At 42.3% G+C, this 20,871-nt stretch overlaps 1 protein-coding gene across 2 annotated transcripts in view; it reads right to left on the bottom strand.

The window, feature by feature from the left end:
• UBE2G2 (ubiquitin conjugating enzyme E2 G2) overlaps window positions 1-20,871 on the bottom strand; it is a 39,780-nt gene that overhangs the window by 7,986 nt on the left and 10,923 nt on the right. The window contains exons 2-3 of one of the 2 annotated variants that reach the window (XM_024206353.3): window positions 14,150-14,185; window positions 14,011-14,056 (exon numbers count right to left, since the gene is read on the bottom strand). In XM_024206353.3, the coding sequence (XP_024062121.1) occupies window positions 14,011-14,056; window positions 14,150-14,185 (82 nt within the window). The remainder of the gene's footprint in view (window positions 1-14,010; window positions 14,057-14,149; window positions 14,186-20,871) is intronic. The other variant, XM_024206354.3, reaches the window with a different exon arrangement.

Below are 20,871 nucleotides of genomic sequence, written 5' to 3'. Positions count from 1 at the left end.
CTCGCTCTCTCACTGGCATACAGCATCTTCACCAGACTGGTAGAGTGGCGCAGCTACATCGGTGCAGCTGTGCTGCTGTAGCACTTCTAGTGTCAACTAGCCCCCAGTGTCACACAAGATCCCTGTAGCAACTCCAGCTATGAAAAAGTCATAATGGGAAATGGGTCATTTCAGCTGTATATACCCAATAAGTGTTTTATTCTGTTCCTCTCTTCCCAGCTGCTGCTCTGCAACATGTCCCGTTCCCCACGGACATGGCATGCAACTTCCTTGTTCCCTTCCCCCAGGGGCACTCCTCTCCTACTGGCAGTTCCAGTCCTGTTGACATCCCCTAGCTGACTGGTTCTCAACCAGGGGTCTGGGGCCCTCTGGGGGGCCGTGAGCCGTTTCAGGGGGTCCTCCAAGCAGGGCCAGTGTTAGACTCGCTGGGGCCCAGGGCAGAAAGCTGAAGCCCCACTGCATGCGGCTGAAGCCCAGAGCCCTGACACCTGCAGCTGAAGCCAAAGCCTGAGTAACTTAGCTTCACAGGGCCCGCTGTGGCCAGGGGTCCCAGGCAATTGCCCTGCTAGCTACCCCCTAATGTCGGCCCTGGCTTTTATATGCAGAAAACCAGTTGTTGTGGCACAGGTGGGCCGGCTTCTATCATGTTGCGGGGGACTCTGAAAGAAAAACGTTGAGAACCCCTGCCCTAGCTCTTCTGTGGGCCATGACTGGCAGGTCCAGTCGGGAGGAGATGTAAGAGCTGCCCCCACAATGTAGCAGCAGCCTGCAGACTGGTAGAAGCAGATGGAAACAAGGAGTTACAAGACACAAGCTGTCCAGAGCAGCAGCAGTTACCCGCTACCATGCCTCATCTAGTCAACAGTCAGCACAGTGGGCTTGTGCAGGAGCCTGTGCACCTTGCGATAACTATGTATCAACAGAAGTCTTTCCCACTTCGGCATGGCAATTGCCTTGTGCTACGACAGTCATCAGTAGGCAGGCACCCAAACCCTTGTCTAGTAAGAAACCTCAGATTTCCATTACATGTTTCCTGAGCTCTTCTAAAGAGCAAAAACAGTTAACCTGCTCTTATCTCACTTCCCATAAACTTAAAACCAAACATGGGGTTGGGAGGGAGGGGAATATCAAAGCTTGCACATTAAATTACTAGGAAGGTCGCAACACTCTGTTCAATTATACCCCCACACACCCCGCTAATTACGCAATCTGTCTCCAAGGCATGTTCCAGGATTTGGGCGTCTGCACGTCAAGGGGAAATAGCCAGCAGGTATGGCACTTTTGCTTCTTTGAAGATACCTTTGTACTCCACACAGGGATGTCAAATATAGCAGCTCAAAAATCATTTTATAAGATAGGGATTAGGTGGGGACTCATCTAATTGACCTACCAAGAGTCGAACTGTCAGTATCAACTACAGCCACATGTCAGGACTTCTTACCACTTGAGACAAAATACTAAACACTTCAGGAAGCATAATTGCTGTATATGGGGTCCCCACACCTCTAAGCTTTCAGACTCTTGTTCTGTGACATATCCAAGGCATACACAATGCTGCGTGCAATTACATACATCAGAGCTCTTGTGAAAGTGTTCTCTATCATATGCATCTAGTTCACAAAATAACAAAGTAAAGTGTCATAGGGTGACCCTGCTTCGACAGGCCATGGCATGACAGGTGAACCTGCCTCAGTTTCCCCATTCAGAATCCCGCCAAACAGCCTCTCTTAATACAGATGGCCTTTGTGGGGTTAACTTATTATAGAAGTCTGTGCACATAATTCACAAAAAAAGTCCCACAACTCTAGTCCAGAATCCCCCCCGCATAGTCCAAACAAGTACATGCAACATACAGCCCGGGTATCTCCTACCAGGCCCCGGCTTCCCGGTACAGTCCTCTCCTATCCTCATCTCAGGACACCCAGCCCAGCCCTTCTACCTGGAATGCATCCCCACTCTTCCCAGTGGGAACCCCCACAGCTTTTGTGCCTGGAGATCATATTTAGCAGCGAACATCCCTGCCAAGAGAGCATCCTTCATTCCCTTTGGCCCTCTCACAGTTCCTCTGGGTCCAACTCTCTGATCCTGGAGATGTCAGTCACTGGGTACCTTTCTGTACCTGATTCTCCCTGTCCTTTATAGCCCGCAGGTGCTGTCCTGCCCTCTTAGTTGGCCTGTAGACTGAAGTTCAAGGTCTACAAGCCACAAGAACTGAGTAGGATTGCTCCTCAAAAGTGTGGGGATTTAGAAAGGCTGGACAGGTTAGTGAGAACGATGAACATAGAACTAGACCTGCGCTTTCTGCTCCTCAGGTTACTGTAAGATCAGAGAAACACATAAATAGCCAGCGAGAATCAAAATTACACCACAGTCATGTTTGCCTTCCTCATGGTTAGTCAGGGTAATTCAGTCCTGTGCTTCAGCAATAAACACCATGAGCTGACATTTATTCTGGTTACAGTTTAAATACATTTATGTATTGAATTCCTGAAAGTGTGTGAGGTTTCTCGCATTCCCTTTTAAAAGCAACAGGCAACCCTGGGGGTTTCTCTGCTCAGATATGCTAATGCATGATCATATGCCCCATTTTTAGGACTTCTGTTAAACATGCCAATTGTTTTTGTTTTAGTCATTCGCTGCTGCGGGGATCAAGTTCAAAGGGAAACCATGAAGTGAAACCAAGATGGGATTTTCTACCATGAAATGCATAAGAAGGGTGTGAATTTTAGACCTAAACAACTTGACAGAATCCCATTAAGTTCAAGTAGTATGCCAAGAGCACTGAAGTTAAGCAGCCATTTGGTAATCCCACCACCTGGTACGGAAAGGATCTCAAAGCACTCCACAAAACTTGAAGCTTCAACACCTTATGCTATGATCTTGTCTGGCTTCCCATGCTAATCAGTCAGGTGTGCTGAGTAGTTGGACACCTCCAGGAAAAAACTCTGATGATGCGGAAGTTATTACGGCACCACAGCGACTGGTGCTCTTTCCGTCTAGTCAGTACAGTATGGATCCAATGCTCCAGTGTGGTGTTAGGGAGCTGCTGGAAATGGCATCTTTCAAATGAAGTGCAAAACCAACTATCACAAAAGATATGTTGTTACAGATAAGTACTGGAATCCCTCTCAGCAAAGTTCACATCGGGAACTACATTCTGCCCACCTACCTGCCTCCCCGTAGTTTCAGCTTGAAGTCACCACTTCTCAAGCTAAACTGTTGTGATACTGCACAGAGCCTCAACATAGCCATCCGAAACATGGCTAATAACTAACTACCTTTTGATCATTCAAATCTCACATCTTTAACTTTCTCAGAAAGCTGTGCTCCTCTAGAACAACGGAGATCACAAGGCCCAGGACAAAGCATTCCTGCTTGAGGAGATCCAGCTACGGAACAAACAATTATATGGAGCAAATAATCAAGCAAGCAATTTGCAAATACCTAGCAAATAATAAGGTGAGAGGTAATAGTCAGCATGGATTTGTCAAGAACAAATCGTGTCAAACCAACCTAATAGCTTTTTTTGACAGGGAAACAAGCCTTGTGGATGGGGGGTGGGGTGGGTGAGCAGTAGCGGTAGATGTGATATATCTTAGTAAGGCTTTTGGTACTGTTACGCATGACCTTCTCATAAACAACAGAAATACAGCCTAGATGGAGCTACTATAAGGTAGGTTCAAACTGGTTGGAAAACCGTTCCCAAAAAATCGTTATCAGTGGTTCACTGTCAAGCTGGAAAGGCATATCAAGTGGGGTCCCACAGGGATCAGTCCTGGGTCCAGTTATGTTCAATATCTTCATTAATGATTTAGATACAGTAATGGCATAAAGAGTACACTTATAAAGTTTGCAAACCCTCCCTGCTTGGTAATCTCTGCAAGTGCTTTGGAGGATAGGATTAAAATTCAAAATGATCTGGACAAACTGGAGAAATGGTCTGAAGTAAATAGGATGAAATTCGATAAGGACAAATGCAAAGTACTCCACTTAGGAAGGAACAATAAGTTGCACACATACAAAATGGGAAATGACTGCCTAGGAAGGAGTACTGCAGAAAGGGATCTGAGGGGTTACAGTGGATCACAAACTAAATATGAGTCAATGGTTTAACACTCTTGCAATACATCTTGGGATGCATTAGGTGTAGGTTTCCCCCCTCCCATTGGTGGGTAGGGACTTGGGAATAGAAGAGGGAAGAGTGCTGTGGTGGAAAGGCTCTCTCAAAAACGAAGGCTTTGCAATGTTTCCTAAAGATGGTCAGACTCTGGATTCACCTGAACTCCTCTGGAGGACTGTTCCATTGCCGGAACCCACTCACCAGAGAAGGCTTTGCTGTGCTTGGTCCTGAGCTTTGTGATCTGCATTGTCCCAGAAGAGCACAGCTGTCATGGTGGTTCGTAGATCAAAATTTCATCTTTCATGTAGCTGGGGCTTGATCCATTAATTGCTTTGAAAATTAGGACCAAGGCCGTAAACTTGCATCAGGACCTGACCAGGAACCAGTGAAGAGATGTGAACATGTGCCTGATGTGATGGCAGCCTGAGTCATGGAGAAGGCGGGCAGATGCATTCTGTACTAACTTGTGCACGGTATTCACATTTAGATACAATGAGTTACAGTAATCCAGCCTGCAGGAGACAAATGCATGAAACACCACGTTCAGGTCCTTGTCCAGAAGGAAAGGATGAAGCTACTGGTATACATGGAAACTGATGGTTCCTGGTCATCCACATTTAGCAGGGAGTCAGATAGGTCCCTGAGGCTACACCTCTTTGAATGGAAGGCAGAGAATGTCTTGGTCAGTTCTTCGAAGTGTTTCCCTCCTTGTGACCAGCATCACTTGAGTCTTGCCTGGATTCAGCTTGCGCCAGCTGCTCTTCATCCAAGAGCTAATTTCATGTAGGCATTCTGACACAGTAGTAGTGGCAGCAGCTGCATCATTTAAAATGAGATCTAGAGTTGAGTGCAACCATTGCACTTTAGGCAGCTGAGCCCATGGCATCTCGCTCTCTCCACCAGTAGTCTCACGCAGATACTGGAGGAATGGGGATAGTTTGGGTCCTGTGGTACCCCAAAGGTGAGGGTCTTCAGAGAGGAGGAGGAGGAGAAGTTATCACCACTACTGTTCTGCTGGAGAGGAACAACTGGAGCCCCAGTCGAGCTTGGACATCTGCTCCTCCTATGTCAGGTAGGGGGGTTACTAGCACCTTCGGGTCCATTGGGTCAAAGGCAGCAGAGCGGTCCAGTGCCCATAGTTATGAGGCGATTGTCCTTTAGTGCACCAGAGCTATCTCTGGGCTGTGCCCAGGTCTGAACCCTGACTGTGAGGCAGCTAGGATGTTGGCGGAGCACGGTGGTTAATTACTTCACTCAGGAATGTTTGGCTGGTGATGAGGCAGCAGGTAACGTTGACTTCTGGAGGCCTAGGATGAATTATTGTGTTTTTCAAAGAGTTTTGTAGGTATGCTTTTCTGAAGGAGGCAATGACTGTTTTCATTCCATTTAACAGGGTATTTTTCCTCTGTTCACCACCAGTGTAACTAAGGGAAGCAGAGCTCTAGAAATATGGTATTAGCAATGTGACGTTCCCCTGGTGTTATCCGGACCGGTGATCTCCTAGGTCACTCCAATCCTCAACTCTGGGAGCCAGCCTTACCCTGCTCTGCTGTGAGAACCCCCACTCCTGGGCTGTTCACGCACAGCCTCTGGCATGTAAGCTGCTCCTTGAATTGTGCAACTGAATGACACTAGCCAATATCTCCGGTCCCGGACACAACCCTAGAAGCTCCATCTTGCAGTGTCCAGTTATGCCCACTGGACGCTGCAAGCTTATATGAGTTCGTCAATTTAATAAAGAAATTGATATGCACCAGGCTCGTTATCCCAAGTGGTGTCTCTGACACACTTCAAACCAAACGCACTGCTTCAGGTAGAATAAACAAACAAATTTATTAACTACAAAGATAGACTTTAAGTGATATTAAGTGATAGGCAAAAAGTCAGAGTGGTTACCAAAAGAAAAGAAAATATAAGCACGTAATCTAAACTCTCAACCCTATTAGACTGGGTAACATCTAGATTTAAGCAGTTTTTCTCACCCCACTGGATATTGCAGTCCTTAATATACAGGTTTGTTCCTTAAACCTGGGCCGATATACTCTGTTGGAGTCTTGTCTTCTTCTCAGTGTCTTAGTTGCTTGCAGTGAAGGTGGAGGCAGGAGAAGGGCCCAGTATGTGTCCACTCTGTCTGTTTTATACCCTCAGTCCATGTGGGGAGCACAAGTCCAGGCATGTCTGGGGGGCATTGCTGAGACTCTCCAGGCAAGGTTGAGCAATTCCTCTGGTACGGCCTTATGCAAGTGAGACATTGCATTGTAGCTCCCTTGCTAGACAATGGCTGTTGAGAGGTTGTTTGACACCCCGCCTGGGCGTTGGTTACTTTCCTTGCTGTTGCCTCTGGGGAGCTAATATCTGGCTGACTCCCCAACTTACAGCATGTTTTAGTGACCACCATACAACACAATTCTCATAACTTCATATGCATTAATGGTACACATATATGGATAGAGAAGTGACTTTCAGCAGATCATAACCTTTCCCCTAATACCTTACAAGGCATGCTTTATATGTAAGATCACAATTATATGAAAATGAGGAATATGGGGATAACACTATGCTCCCCCAAGGTATAGAATGTCACAAGTAACCACAGTCCTCCTCAGATGGCTGTCCTTGCAGCCAAACAGCAGAGATCATCTTCCGCCCAGCATCACTGGTGCCTATTGTTTAAACTTCCTAACAAAATTTATGATATTTAGGACCCAGAGGATATTATTACTGACTACAAACAGTTCTAAGAGAGGCTAGATGAGACCACACAGCTTTACACCATCCTTCAGAAGATTTACTGATAAATTAAAATGCTTGAATAGTTCAGTTCTTCTCTGTCAGAGATCACAGACGGTGGTATTGGGCAACTGCTCACAGGTCCTTAGAGCTCTAGCGTTCAGGGCTCTATTGGATCTACCATTCTGACCCAAGTGCATGAAAAGCTCCCGAGAAAGACAATATGGGGTGTAGTGCCTACTGCTCTACAGGGTAAAAAGACTTTGCAGAATTTGATTTTTAAAATATAAATTTGACATATTTATTTTTAAGCATTTTTATCAATTTATATTGTCACAATTGCTGGAAAGTATGGGAGGGTCAGACAATTATTTAATGATAGTAGATGCTGAGATTCAAATGGTTAAAGCTTTTTAACCATTCAAACCCTAACTGTCAACACCACATGTCAAAATATACAAAGTAAAGATCCTTAAATCAAACTCTAAGTTCTCAAGTAGGCAAAATAAGAAAAATGCTCTCTCTACATTTTGATCATCAATGGAAATATTTTTCTGTTGGGTTGTGTGTGTACAGTGGAAGAGATGCACTGTTGGTTTAATATACAACACGAGCACAAGAAACTCTGGAGTCCATCAATAAAATGCTATTTATGGTGGAAGAAGCAACACTATGGAGTGAAAACCATCATCCAGGTGTCTGCCAAAATAGTAGGGTGAGACAAACTGATGAGAGGATAGGGAATTCTATAATCACTGATTATGTACATTTGTAAATAGCTTCTTTTGTGACAGCTGGAAAATGACCAAAAACCACAACCTCATCAGATCCTGATAAAGGGGAATTCCATGCTAAAAAAAGCCCTTCTCCAAACAAAAGTTCTAAGTCTAAACACAGATCTAATTACTTTTCAAGACAGATTTTTGAAAAATTGGCTTAAATGCGTATTGTTTATATTTAAAAAAGCAATCTTCAGTCTAACAAAGTTCTTAACGAGTGCTTCTGTTTCATTTTGGTGGGCTAAGCTATTTCTTTAACACAAGCATAAGCTTTCATGGTATACTGCTTTTGAAGTTCATAAGGCAGAATACTAAAAAGGCCCTGAAATGTTTAATATTAAATTCATTAACTTTCACAATAAATTCTTGGACCCCACACAGCGTTAAGGTATCATCCAGTATTTTGATTAAATCCTTTGACATTTTGGAACAATTTATCACTATGTTGTATGAACCAATCACCCCTTTTCTAAAGATCCAATCTGCAGACATCTATTAATTCAGCCGCATTCGAGTGTTACAATAGCATCACAGATGTGCACTATTATCCGTTTCACACACTTTTGTGTGTTAGAAAGACACCTCTTAACACAATCATCTGGGATAGGTAAACACACATGGCTTTATGGAACTGAAAAACAGCTACTTGGGAAGTTCAACTCAATAAGATCTTAAACTTAACTATTACAGCAGTGCTGCATTGTGTAAACACAGCGTTGAAAGAATTCAGCATTTTAAAAATAATTTCCCTTGCTTTCTAGAAGAGAAACAAGAGTTCCCACTTACACATCTCCCTATTACTTTAACCAGCTGTAATTCTTGTATTTATAAAGGGACATACTTGGTGGGTCCTTCACATGTGCTACAGAAGGCCCCTTAGATTAGTCAAAATGAAAAAATGTCAAGCCTCCTGTTTGTCATTTCACCATTTATGCTGCTCGTTTACTTTTTGCATTGTATCCCTCGTGGACAGGGCTAGACTAATTACTGGCACTTCATAGTCTGTTTAGTTTCTTGGACGTCATGCAGCATCCGGGGAACTACAGGCCAGTCAGCCTCACCTCAGTCCCTGGAAAAATCATGGAGCAGGTCCTCAAGGAATCAATTATGAAACACTTAGAGGAGAGGAAAGTGATCAGGAACAGTCAGCATGGATTCACCAAGGGGAAGTCGTGCCTGACTAACCTAATTGCCTTCTATGATGAGATAACTGGCTCTGTGGATGAGGGGAAAGCAGTGGATGTGTTATTCCTTGACTTTAACAAAGCTTTTGATACGGTCTCCCACAGTATTCTTGCCAGCAAGTTAAAGAAGTATGGTCTGGATGAATGGACTGTAAGGTGGATAGAAAGCTGGCTAGATCGTTGGGCTCAACGGGTAGTGATCAATGGCTCCATGTCTAGTTGGCAGCCGGTTTCAAGCGGAGTGCCCCAAGGGTCGGTCCTGGGGCCGGTTTTGTTTAATATCTTTATTAATGATCTGGAGGATGGTGTGGACTGCACTCTCAGCAAGTTTGCTGATGACACTAAACTGGGAGGTGTGGTAGATACACTAGAGGGTAGGGATCGGATACAGAGGGACCTAGACAAATTGGAGGATTGGGCCAAAAGAAACCTGATGAGGTTCAACAAGGACAAGTGCAGAGACCTGCACTTAGGACGGAAGAATCCTATGCACTGCTACAGACTAGGGACCGAATGGCTAGGTAGCAGTTCTGCAGAAAAGGACCTAGGGGTCACAGTGGACGAGAAGCTGGATATGAGTCAACAGTGTGCTCTTGTTGCCAAGAAGGCTAATGGCATTTTGGGCTGTATAAGTAGGGGCATTGCCAGCAGATCGAGGGACGTGATCGTTCCCCTTTATGCGACATTGGTGAGGCCTCATCTGGAGAACTGTGTCCAGTTTTGGGCCCCACACTACAAGGAGGATGTGGAAATATTGGAAAGAGTCCAGCGGAGGGCAACAAAAATGATTAGGGGGCTGGAGCACATGACTTATGAGGAGAGGCTGAGGGAACTGGGATTTTTTAGTCTCCAGAAGAGAAGAATGAGGGGGGATTTGATAGCTGCTTTCAACTACCTGAGGGGGGGTTCCAAAGAGGATGGAGCTAGGCTGTTCTCAGTGGTGGCAGTTGACAGAACAAGGAGCAATGGTCTCAAGTTGCAGTGGGGGAGGTCTAGGTTGGATATTAGGAAACACTATTTCACTAGGAGGGTGGTGAAGCACTGGAATGCTTTACCTAGGGAGGTGGTGGAATCTCCTTCCTTGGAGGTTTTTAAGGCCCGGCTTGACAAAGCCCTGGCTGGGATGATTTAGTTGGGAATTGGTCCTGCTTTGCGCAGGGGGTTGGACTAAATGACCTCCTGAGGTCCCTTCCAACCCTGATATTCTATGATTCTATGATCAGCACAAAGTTGCAATTTTGCGGTCGCATACAACGCAGGGGGAAGCTTACATCCAAATATAAAGTAGTAATTGAATTTTCATTTTAAAAGTAATTAAAACATTCTATAAGATTTTGTCACATTTATTTATAATAAACAGTTTTGAGGACTAAGGTACTTGAATCTCTGCTTCTATTGCAATTCAGCTTCAAAATCTATCAAGTGTTAAAATGCAATTTTAGTATTGCACACCAAACCAATAAATTTAACAGTAATAATGCTTAATTTGCACTGATGAAAGATCACAAGCTAAACGTACTTGAGAGTTTGCATTTTAAAGGGTGTTTATTTTCAGTGCCAGCAAGAAGTCCCTGGTTATTTACATCTGCCTTATAGCGACAAGGGAAACAAAAATATTTTATGCCTAACAATACACTTTCAAGTTTCTCCACTGTGTGTGTCCTCCATGACAGCTCTCACTATTTGGCAGAGAAAATGAGTTATCAGTACTTCCTCACTCCAAGGAGTTTGTCAAACCCTGGGAGATTTCTAAAGTCAACCAGATCATCACACTGTTTACAGAATACTACTTAGTGTGTACTCACCTTTCACAACTACAGAGATCATACTTCTAAGAATGCTGACTACCACATTTCCAACTAGAAGACACTGCATAAAGAATCATGGTCAACATTTCTGGATTTGGATGCCTAAAAGTCAGGCAATGAATGCATATTTAGAAATCCAATTATCTTATTTTCAGAGACACAGAGGATCCACAACTCCCACTGATATTGTATTAAGACAGGGGGTACTAATTGGTTGTATTTCAAACCAATATTTTTCTCCTTCCAGAACAAGTCAGAGATCCCATTCTTTAATTAAAAATATCACCTTCACCCACTCCACGCTATACACGGGCTGCAGACCTCACGTGCTCCAGTCACCAAACCAGGCTAGGTAAGTTCTTACATCCATGATAACAGACAGTATTCCGTTTTCATCTGATGTCAATAATTTCAATGTTTTAAAAGTTTAAGTCATGCTGTAAGTGTATTCCTGTGAAGGCTGGTCGGCAGGGATGGTGAATAGGAATCAGGTTGCTTGCAAAGCCTACAATTCCACCACTCAACACCACCACCTTAGTTTTTATAACTAGTGCATGCCCATCTCAGTTTGGGATTAATACCTATTTATTTATAGCTGAATGAAATTTATCTGGGAGTTTGTTTGGCCCTTTAGAGGGGCCACATGGAAGTTAAAAGCTGCACTGTTAGAGAACTTTCAGCCCGTGTACATGCAATACTGGAAAGCATGACCGTTTGAAATGTCGCACACCCGGGAGTTATTTTTGCTGCCTAATGCCAGCGGATGTTACACGTACCTAAAAGGCATCCAACAATGCTGGCAAAAGGTATAACTTCTACAAGGACTCTTTCAGAGCATGTGAACTTTTTGTTAGGAAGAGTTTGCCTCACTGTATTGCCAACCCAGAACACGGTTCACTGGAAAAAGGATGCATTTGGGGTAAATTTCATACCACTACTCTCCATGTGGGACATCTCTCCCTGAAAGTCCAGAGCTCTCATCTTACCATTACATGTCTAAATGGGGGAGTGGCCTGCTATACGCCCTCTTCTCCAATGCTGTCAAGGTGCAGTGTCATTCAGGGCTACCTGGCCCTCTTGGCTATGATTAAGGTAGGGGAAAGGGAAGTCACCCCTTGAGTTAACGGTTAACCAGTTAACTTTTTAAAACCGATATTTACATCCCTAGTTACACCACAAGGGAGTTAAAAGTTATAAGCCTCTCACATGATTGGCAAGAAAATGCATCCTTTCCTTTCAGATGTAAGGCCTCACTATGCCTAACCATCCTTTGTCAACTCAAGATTGGACTATTACAACATGCTCTGTACAGACTACACCTGCATACCATCCCAAAACCGCAGCCATTGCTAGACAAGGCAGCCTGCCTACAGAGCAGCTTTCCACACACAGCATATTACATCTGTTCCATGTGATCTTCATGGGCTACCCACTGACTTCTGCATAAAGTTTAAGGTGTTGATTACACCATGTCTACCCCCATATTATCTGAGATCCTCCCAGAAAGCTACGGGTATGTCTACACTTGCAGAGTTTTTGCGCTGTAAGTTTCACCGGTGATAGGGAACCAGTGAAAGTAAAGCGCTGGTTTGTGTACTCACTTAATTCCTGAGGCGTCACAGAGTGTTTACATTAGCAGCACTTCCATCGCTGATGAGAGCAGCGCTCTAGGGCAGCTATCCCACAGTACAGCTCTCTCCAGTTTGACCATGGGTCTTGTGGGAAGAGGGGGGTGATCACGTGGCATCCTGGGTCCCTGCACAGCCTCCTCTCCCCAAACACTGATAAGCTCCAGTAGCTCAGCATTGCTCCATGCAGGGGACCCTTTGCTCGTGGAGCAGGCATTGTCACCTGGCCAGATAAGTGAGCACTTGCCAAGAAAACAAGACGGGGAGTTTCAAAGTTCCCGGGGCTTTACAGGGGGAGGGGTGGATGTCTGTTTACCTGGCATCAAAGCAGCAGTGCTACTGGCTAGAGTGGTCACTTAGGCATGGTGGGATATCCTCTGGAGGCTAAAAGCTGTATAAACAGGAAGAACGGTGTCTTCACTTGCACATCACTGCAAAAGCATCACCAGTAAGAGCTATATGCCTCTCGTGGAGGTGGTTTTCTTTTTGCGGTGAAACTTCTGAGTTTCACTGCAAAAAGTCATTGGCAAGTGCAGATGCTCCCATGGTTTTTGCGCAAAAAAGGGACTTTTTCCCCGCTTTAAATGGCAAGTGTAGACATGCCCTAAATAAGCATTTATATGTTTTATAGACAATGCCTATGGATCCTGTATGCTTCTGTCGTGGAAAAACGACCAGGCGTTGTGTTTGGATCAGAACAAGCATGAGGCTTCCTTTATTGAATACAAGCACACAGGGGTAACAGATATTGGAGCTGCCCCCTGATTCAAGGAACACACAAGCTTTTAAAGCTTAAAACCACAAATAAATTACACACACTTTTGTCTTAATTACCTTATTTGGAATATACTGCAAAATCAATACAGGTTAAAAGCAAAAAGAATAATCATATTTCCTTATCTGGCCTTTCCTGTTGTTATTTACAGTCTGGTTTTTTTTTTGTGGTTTGACTTTTCTAACAGTACTATTGCAGTTATATATTTCTTAAGCTTGGCTATTGCAAATTGTTCCACCCGCTTATGCTCCTTATACACAGAACGCCATTGTTCTGTTTTGGGGACTTTCCATTCAGCTCCTTATACACAGAAACATACTTGGCCAATACTTTAGGTCTACTAGCTTGTGCAGAGTTTTAAGGCCCCTTTAGATTTTTCTTCACACTCCGTAACAGTAAATGTGGAGCTTGCCAAATCATTCTGGCACTTTGGTTAAGTGCTGGAGGGGGCAAAAAGAAAATTAATTTTGGAGACAAAAGGAAAACAGATGTAACATTGGCAAACTGTCTGTTTTCTTCTGCTTATAATGTGAGAAATCTGTCCCTATTTTGTTGAATTTAGTTACCGGTTTTCACAGTCTGCAAATCAGTCAACTCATTCTGTTTTCCAAGTTACTTATTTATGTACACATTAAGTTGATGTGGTGCCAGCAGTGATCCTTGGGGTATGCCACTACACCCAGCACACTACTTCACTGGGCCAGCATCACAAACTTTTATTATTCCTTCAACAATATGACCATCAGCATAAAATGACTGAAATGCAAGTGATCTATTTTCAAATACACATCATGGTCTGATGGCAGAGAGGGATTCCCAACTTCTCCCTGTGACTACAGACTGAGCAGATTGCATGGAGTTCTCTTTTACGCAAGAATATACAAGACTGAATTAAGATTTTCTGTATTAATGCTCTCCTTTATGACAAGCTAATCCAAAAAGTTAAATGTAAGATGAAGTTTAGCTCCAAAGGAGTATCAACTCACATGATCAAGGCTTCCCATTCAAAGAAGTTTTCTTCATTCATAGGCCCTATTTAAAAAAAAGAGAAAGATACATCATTGCTTTACGAACAACAGTCAATGCCACATACTTACATCACATGAGTTCTATATAGCTCCTTACCTGCTACTATTCCTTCTGGTGGATTCAGGGTTAACTCTAAAATTCAGAATTAAAAGAAGATTGTTATTGATATATTAGTTTCTTTATATTACTGAAAATTCAAAGAATAAGACATTTAACCTATCAATTGGATTGCTGTAGCTCAGCATGCTAATTCCTGACAAGCAGTAACAGCCAATCAGACATCAGGAAAAACTTGGGAATGTTCCAATTCCTCCTACTGGTTGTCTACTTTCCTCATCAGTTGAGCCTTCCAGAGAAGAAATACCAACACATGGAGCTCACAGAACTAAACCACTTCATGAACTAACACAATCACTGACTTTCTAGCCAACCTGGCTTTAAAACTTTTCCTGAAAGCCCAATACACAACAATTTGAACTATAAGGGGAAAAATCACTGCTCCACACAAACACAGAAAACATGCACCCTTTTTGAGGGTGGGATATTCTGAATCAGCACACAGAGTTACCAAAGTTCAATGAACAGGAAAAGACTTTACTGCTTCCTGCAGCTCCCATTGGCTGGGAATGGCAAACCGCAGCCACTGGGAGCTGAGGGGCTCCGTACCTGTGAACGCTCCAGGTAAACAAAATGTGCAGACCCGCTAGAGGCTTACCCTAATGGGCCAGGAGCCAAAGTTTGCCAACCCCTGAAATATAGGGTCACCTTATGAAAGGGTCATAGTTTTTGCTAGTTTTACCTAACCATCTTGGGGGGTCGACTTATAAACGAACGGGCTAATGAACGAGTATATACGGTAATTTCTGATGAGAATAAAAACTTCGTAGCGAGCTATCCTGATTTGAGTTGAAAAGCTTAGGAATACACTGAAACACAGTCTTTTGAATTATTTTAGCCCTGTGGTACACTTGGAAGACAAATTTACAAAAGAGGCTCTCTAGCCTGCCAGCTCTCTGCGTAAAAAACAATACAATGAAAGCCATTAAGGAATCGGATTCAAAGGGGAAGAGTCAAGCCAAGGGGTTCAAAGAATTATTTCTCTTTGTCTTGCCAAGTACAGTTCAATGTCAAGCTGGTAAACGACATCACCAATGAATGGTATTATACATGGCCTGCGGAAGCTCTGAGCCTATCAACTCAACATCAGAATACTTTTGATATTTCCCACAATTACATGCATCCTTCTAGGTGGGATTTTCCACTTCTGAAAGGGAAAGCAGCGTTCAGATCTCAGTCTCTGTGCTGACAGAGCGGCGAATGAGACTTCTGTTGCTCAGTCAGGGCCTAGTTAGGAGTTAATAGCTATGAAAGGAGTTGTGAAGGATGCACTGTATAGCCATCCTACCCCAAAGAAAACCAACCAACACTGGGGACAGTGAGGGTGAAATCCTATGGGACAAAATAAGGTATTTATGAAGATGCAGAGTCAACCCTTCACCTCACCTGGCTAGGCTCTGTCCTTCCCCCTCTCAACAGAAATGGGTGTGCACCACATTAGGGCAGCAAGCACAAGGCAGCTGTGTGGGGTTAGGCCTACATAGTCCTGAAGGAGGTAACTGCAGGATCTTGAACTCACATCATGCTGACAGCCATTTTGTTGATTATTTTTGGGGGAGGGGGTACCCCTCTTTTGCACTTCCAGGATTCTCTCTCATACTGCTAGAGTTTATACCATTTAAAGGCCATTTGGGAATCCCAGCTTTCAAATGCTATACAGCATTAATCTCTAGCCTCTATATAAATCATATTGCCTCTATATAAATCCATGGTATGCCCACATCTTGAATACTGAGTGCAGATCTGGTCACCCCATCTCAAAAAAATTGGAAAAGATACAGAAAAGGACAACAAAAATGATTAGGGGTATGGAACAGCTTCCATATGAGGAGAGATTATTAAGACTGGGACTTTTCAGCTTGGAAAAGAGATGACTAAGGGGGGATATGATAGAGGTCTATAAAATTATGACTGGTGTGGAGAAAGTAAATAAGGAAGTGCTATTTACTCCTTCTTATTATACAAGAACTAGGGGGGTCACCAAATGAAATTAATAGGCAGCAGGTTTAAAACAAACAAAAAAGTATTTCTTCACACAACTCACTGGTAACCTATGGAACTCTTTGCCAGAGGATGTTGTGAAGGCCAAGACTATAACAGGGTTCAAAAAAGAACTAGATAAGTTCATGGAAGATAGGTCCATCAATGGCTATTAGCCAGGATGGGCAGGGAGGGTGTCCCTAGCCTGTTTGCCAGAAGCTGGGAATGGCTGATAGGAGAAGGATCACTTTATGATTACCTGTGCTGTTAATTCCCTCTGAAGTACCTGGCATTGGCCATTGTCAGAAGACAGGATACTGGGCTAGATGGATCATTGGACTAACTCTGTATGGCTGTTCTAATGTTAGCTTGTGAAGCATTAGCTGTTAAAATTACATCAGAACTGAAGTGGACTAAAAAGAAAGATCGCAATCAAAAGTACGTGATTTTAAAAGGACACAGCTTGAACAAGATCCCAAATGCAGGTTTTGTAAAAACACAAGCCCATAATTTTTTATTTTATCTTATCACTACCCACTACAGCCAGAGGCAGAAGGCTCCATAACCCATTACTAATCCCTGGAGCCATTTATGCACTCTTTTAAATTTTGTTTGTGTTAAGAGTTAAGATTTTCTAATTTGTTTTTAAGCTTAGAATGAATTAACCATCCCATTTAAAAGATCTATTCATATCCAAGTACAGTGTCTCCACTGAACATTTATGGTGCACACAATGACCACTAATGCATGTTGCGGATGCCCAAGTTTTTAGAAAAGGTTTATTTTATTAGGTACAAAATAGTTATGGTCCAAATAAACCTTGACTTAACTATAGCGAGCATACAAACATACCAAGAATCTGCATTTTAATCAAGCCTGATCATGTTCTTAAATGATCTGCTGAACAATACACCTTCTGAAAACTTTATAACACATTTATCAATTAATTTGAAGGTATGCAAAACTATTAAAGACAGACTACTTGGGAAATACATCTTCTCCCCTTAGTGCAGGAAAATGATAGGACTCTGGTCTGAGATTCAGGAAACCCAATTCTATTACCCGATTCTATTTCCCACTCTGCCATTTCCCTATTGTTGTATTCAGTGTTGTTGTAGCCCTATTGTGTGACTTTGGGCAAGTCACTCCCTCCATCTCTCAGTTTCCCCATATGTAAAATAGGGACAATGATGCTTACTTTCCTTTGCAAAGTTCTGAGACCTATGGATGAGGATACTTAGCTGTTATATAGCAAATATTATTCACTATTATACATGGTGGATAAAAATCAATTACTTTTTTTTTTAAATAAAAAAAATCGGATTTTTTTTATAATCGGATTTTTTTGATAAAATGCTTTTTGAGGAAAAATCCTATCTAAAGATAGTTTTAATTAAGATACATTATAGCTCAAAGATATCTCATCATGGAATAGGGATTATAAATTCTAATTCTATAGATATCTCATCATGGAATACGGATTATAAATTCTAATTCTATAGTATGAGACAATATATTCATGTAATGATTAAGAAAAAAGTTTTGTAAATGAGTTCTAATAGTTCATGGATTAGGGACCCGATTTTATGGGCTTTCTGGGGCTTCTGTATAGATTATTTTGGTTAATCTTTTTATTTACCCAGTGGGACTCAGTGCTCAGTCTAGAAGATACCATCAGAGATGCTTAGTTTTGCAGTTCTCAGAGAAAAAAAAAAATCTCCATCATCCAGAAACAACCATAGATAAGTTTGTGATAAGAACCAGCAGATTACAAAAAGAGGTAATTGATTAAAAAATTGCCCGGTTTGTTTATGCAACAAACTCTCCTTTCTGTATGATTGTGAACCTACACTTCATTAACATGGTTCAGTCATTAAGACCAGGATACAGTCCACCAACAGAGCAGATGTCGCAGGCAAATTGCTGGATAAAGTGTATGAAAGAGAAATTGAGCAGTGTGCAAAAGGTCTAGAGGGTAAAATTGTTAACCTGAGTCTTGATGGGTGGAGCAATGTCCACAATGATTCTGTTATATGTGCTTGTGTGACAACAGAAGAAGGGAATGAATTCCTTACAGAAACAATTGATACATGAGGAAATGCACAGACAGCAGAATACTTCCAAGAAGTAGCAGTAAAAGCTGTAACAAACTGTGAAAAGAAATTCAAATGTCTAGTATGCAGCTTGGTCACAGACAATGCTGCAAATGTATCCAAAATTAGAAGAAATTTAGAAGAGAGTGCCAAGCTAATAACATACAGTTGCAGTGTTCATTTGATGCACCTCCTAGCCAAAGGCTTCAGTGTTCCAGAAATAAAGGCTAATGTTGTTGAAATTGCAAAATACTTCCGTAACAACCACTTTGCAGCAGCTGCTCTGAAAAAAGTGGGAGGAACCAAGCTAACTCTCCCACAAGACGTGCGCTAGAACTCAATAGTGGACTGTTTTGAGCACTATATCAAGAACTGGCCTAATCTCATGACAGTTTGTGAACAAAATTGTGAAAAAAATTGTGAAAAAATAGATGGCACTGTCACAGCCAAAGTTCTCAACATTGGGCTTAAGAGAAATGTTGAACACATACTGAGTACCCTGAAGCCTATTTCTGTAGCCTTGAACAAAATGCAGGGAAATAGCTGTTTTATTGCTGACGCTGTTGAAATTTGGAAGAAACTGAGTGAGATCTTAAAAAGAGAAATATGCAATGACAGAGTTAAATTACAAGCATTAAAAAAACGATTGGGACAAGCACCATCTCCAGCTCATTTTCTTGCAAATATTCTCAATACTTGGTACCAGGGTCAAACCTTAACTGATGAAGAAGAGGAGTTGGCTATGACATGGACATCCAGCAATCATCCCTCCATAATGCCAACTATAATAAACTTCAGGCAAAGGGTGAACCATTCAAGAAATATATGTTTGCTGATGATGTTTTAAAGAAAGTCACACCAGTGAACTGGTGGAAGTCACTTAAGCACTTGGATTCAGAGACTGTTGAAGTGATAATCTCACTTTTAACAGCAGTAGCTTCTTCTGCCAATGTAGAAAGAATATTTTCTTCCTTTGGACTAATTCATTCCAAACTGAGAAATTGTTTGGGACCTGAAAAAGCAGGAAAGCTTGTTTTTCTTTTCCAGATTATGAACAAACAGGAAAATGAAAGTGAAGATGACTGAGTTAGCTGCAGAAGCCAATATTTCAAGTTTCTCATGTTGACCTGGCTGACACAATCAATTTAATTTTTGTTTTATTTAATTTAACTATTTTAGTTAAAAACAATTTTAACAAAAATAAACCTGATTTTAAAAAACTTGAAGGTTTAACTAAATTCAAAAATTTATATGCTTGTTTAGTTAAAACATTATGTTTGCTGTTGAAGAAAAAAATCCAGAATACATAACGTTGTTGTTTTAGTTAAATAAAACAATTTAAATGTCTGTCTGGTGATGTTCTCCTCCTAATACAACATGGCAAGAAAATCCTCCAAATATTAATGATTAACCTGTTGAACTGGAGATAGTTCACCTCCCAATGACTTAATATCTGCTTCAATTAACTTTGGTAAATGAAATAACCAAATAATCATTAATTTTCTGATATAGCTGTAAAACTAATCTGAAAAGTTTTCAAAATAAATCACTTAAAAAATGTATAGTGTGTATCTTCTAAAAATGAAACCTACATCTATCTCTGAGTTGTGTAGAATGTGTGTTAAGGTTAGAACAACCAACAAGAATGCACTTTTATGCAGAAATCCATGATTAAATCGAGTCTTCCTGACTAGTGATTTAAATCAATTTGATTTCAATCAAACCCACCCTGCTATTATAGCCTCCATTAGAGATGGTGGAAACATTCTCTATCCTGAACTCACCCATCCTATTTATTACAGTTCCCTCTTGTGGTAAGTGAATCCATTATCACTACTTGGTAAGCTTAAGTGTTTTATGACGCAATTTCCTACATTTTTTAACACGTTCTCTCTCTTGGGATTGAGTTTCAATAACTGACTAGGGAAAAGCCCCAAATACTATATTTAGGAAAGGAAGGGCATTTTCAAAGCAGTGATTTTGATACTAACAATGTTAACCAGCTGCAGGGGCCTTGCCTAAATATTTCTCTCTTTATTTAATGAGCAGCAGCAGCTAATCACAACCTGTCCAGTGCATTGCTGGATTTTTCTCTTTTTGCTCCAGATGGACTCTTTCCAATTTTAAGAACAGAGTGCAATAGTGTGCAACTGAAATGAAATTGGCTTATGTCCTGAAGCATAAAGGCTTATATCTCTTCTAACTGTTTTTTTTTTAATCCTGTCTAATGGACCCGTAGATGTTCTCTGCCATATAAATGTCTAATTTTTTTCTTAATCCTACTAGGCCAGGGGTGGGCAAACTTTTTGGCCTGAGGGCCACATCGGGGTTGAAAAACTGTATGGAGGGCCTGGTAGGGAAGGCTGTGCCTCCCCAAACAGCCTGACCCCCGTCCCCCTATCTGACCCGTCCCACTTCCCGCCCCAACTGCCCCCCTCAGAACCTCCCGACCCATCCAGCCCCCCCTGCTCCTTGTCCCTTGACCGCCCCCCTCCTGGGACTCCCCACCCCTAACTGCCCCCCTGACACCCCACCCCTATCCAACCCCCCCTGATCCCTGACTGCCCCGCCCCGATCCACACCCCCACCCCGACAGGCCCCCCCAGGACTCCCACACCTATCCAACCC

Source organism: Terrapene carolina, unplaced genomic scaffold, assembly GCF_002925995.2.
Source record: "Terrapene carolina triunguis isolate 2854851 unplaced genomic scaffold, T_m_triunguis-2.0 Scaffold837, whole genome shotgun sequence".
Classification (NCBI taxonomy): Eukaryota; Metazoa; Chordata; order Testudines; family Emydidae; genus Terrapene; species Terrapene triunguis.
The sequence above is the reverse complement of the archived record's forward strand: the minus strand, read 5'-3'. Positions and strand labels throughout refer to the sequence as shown.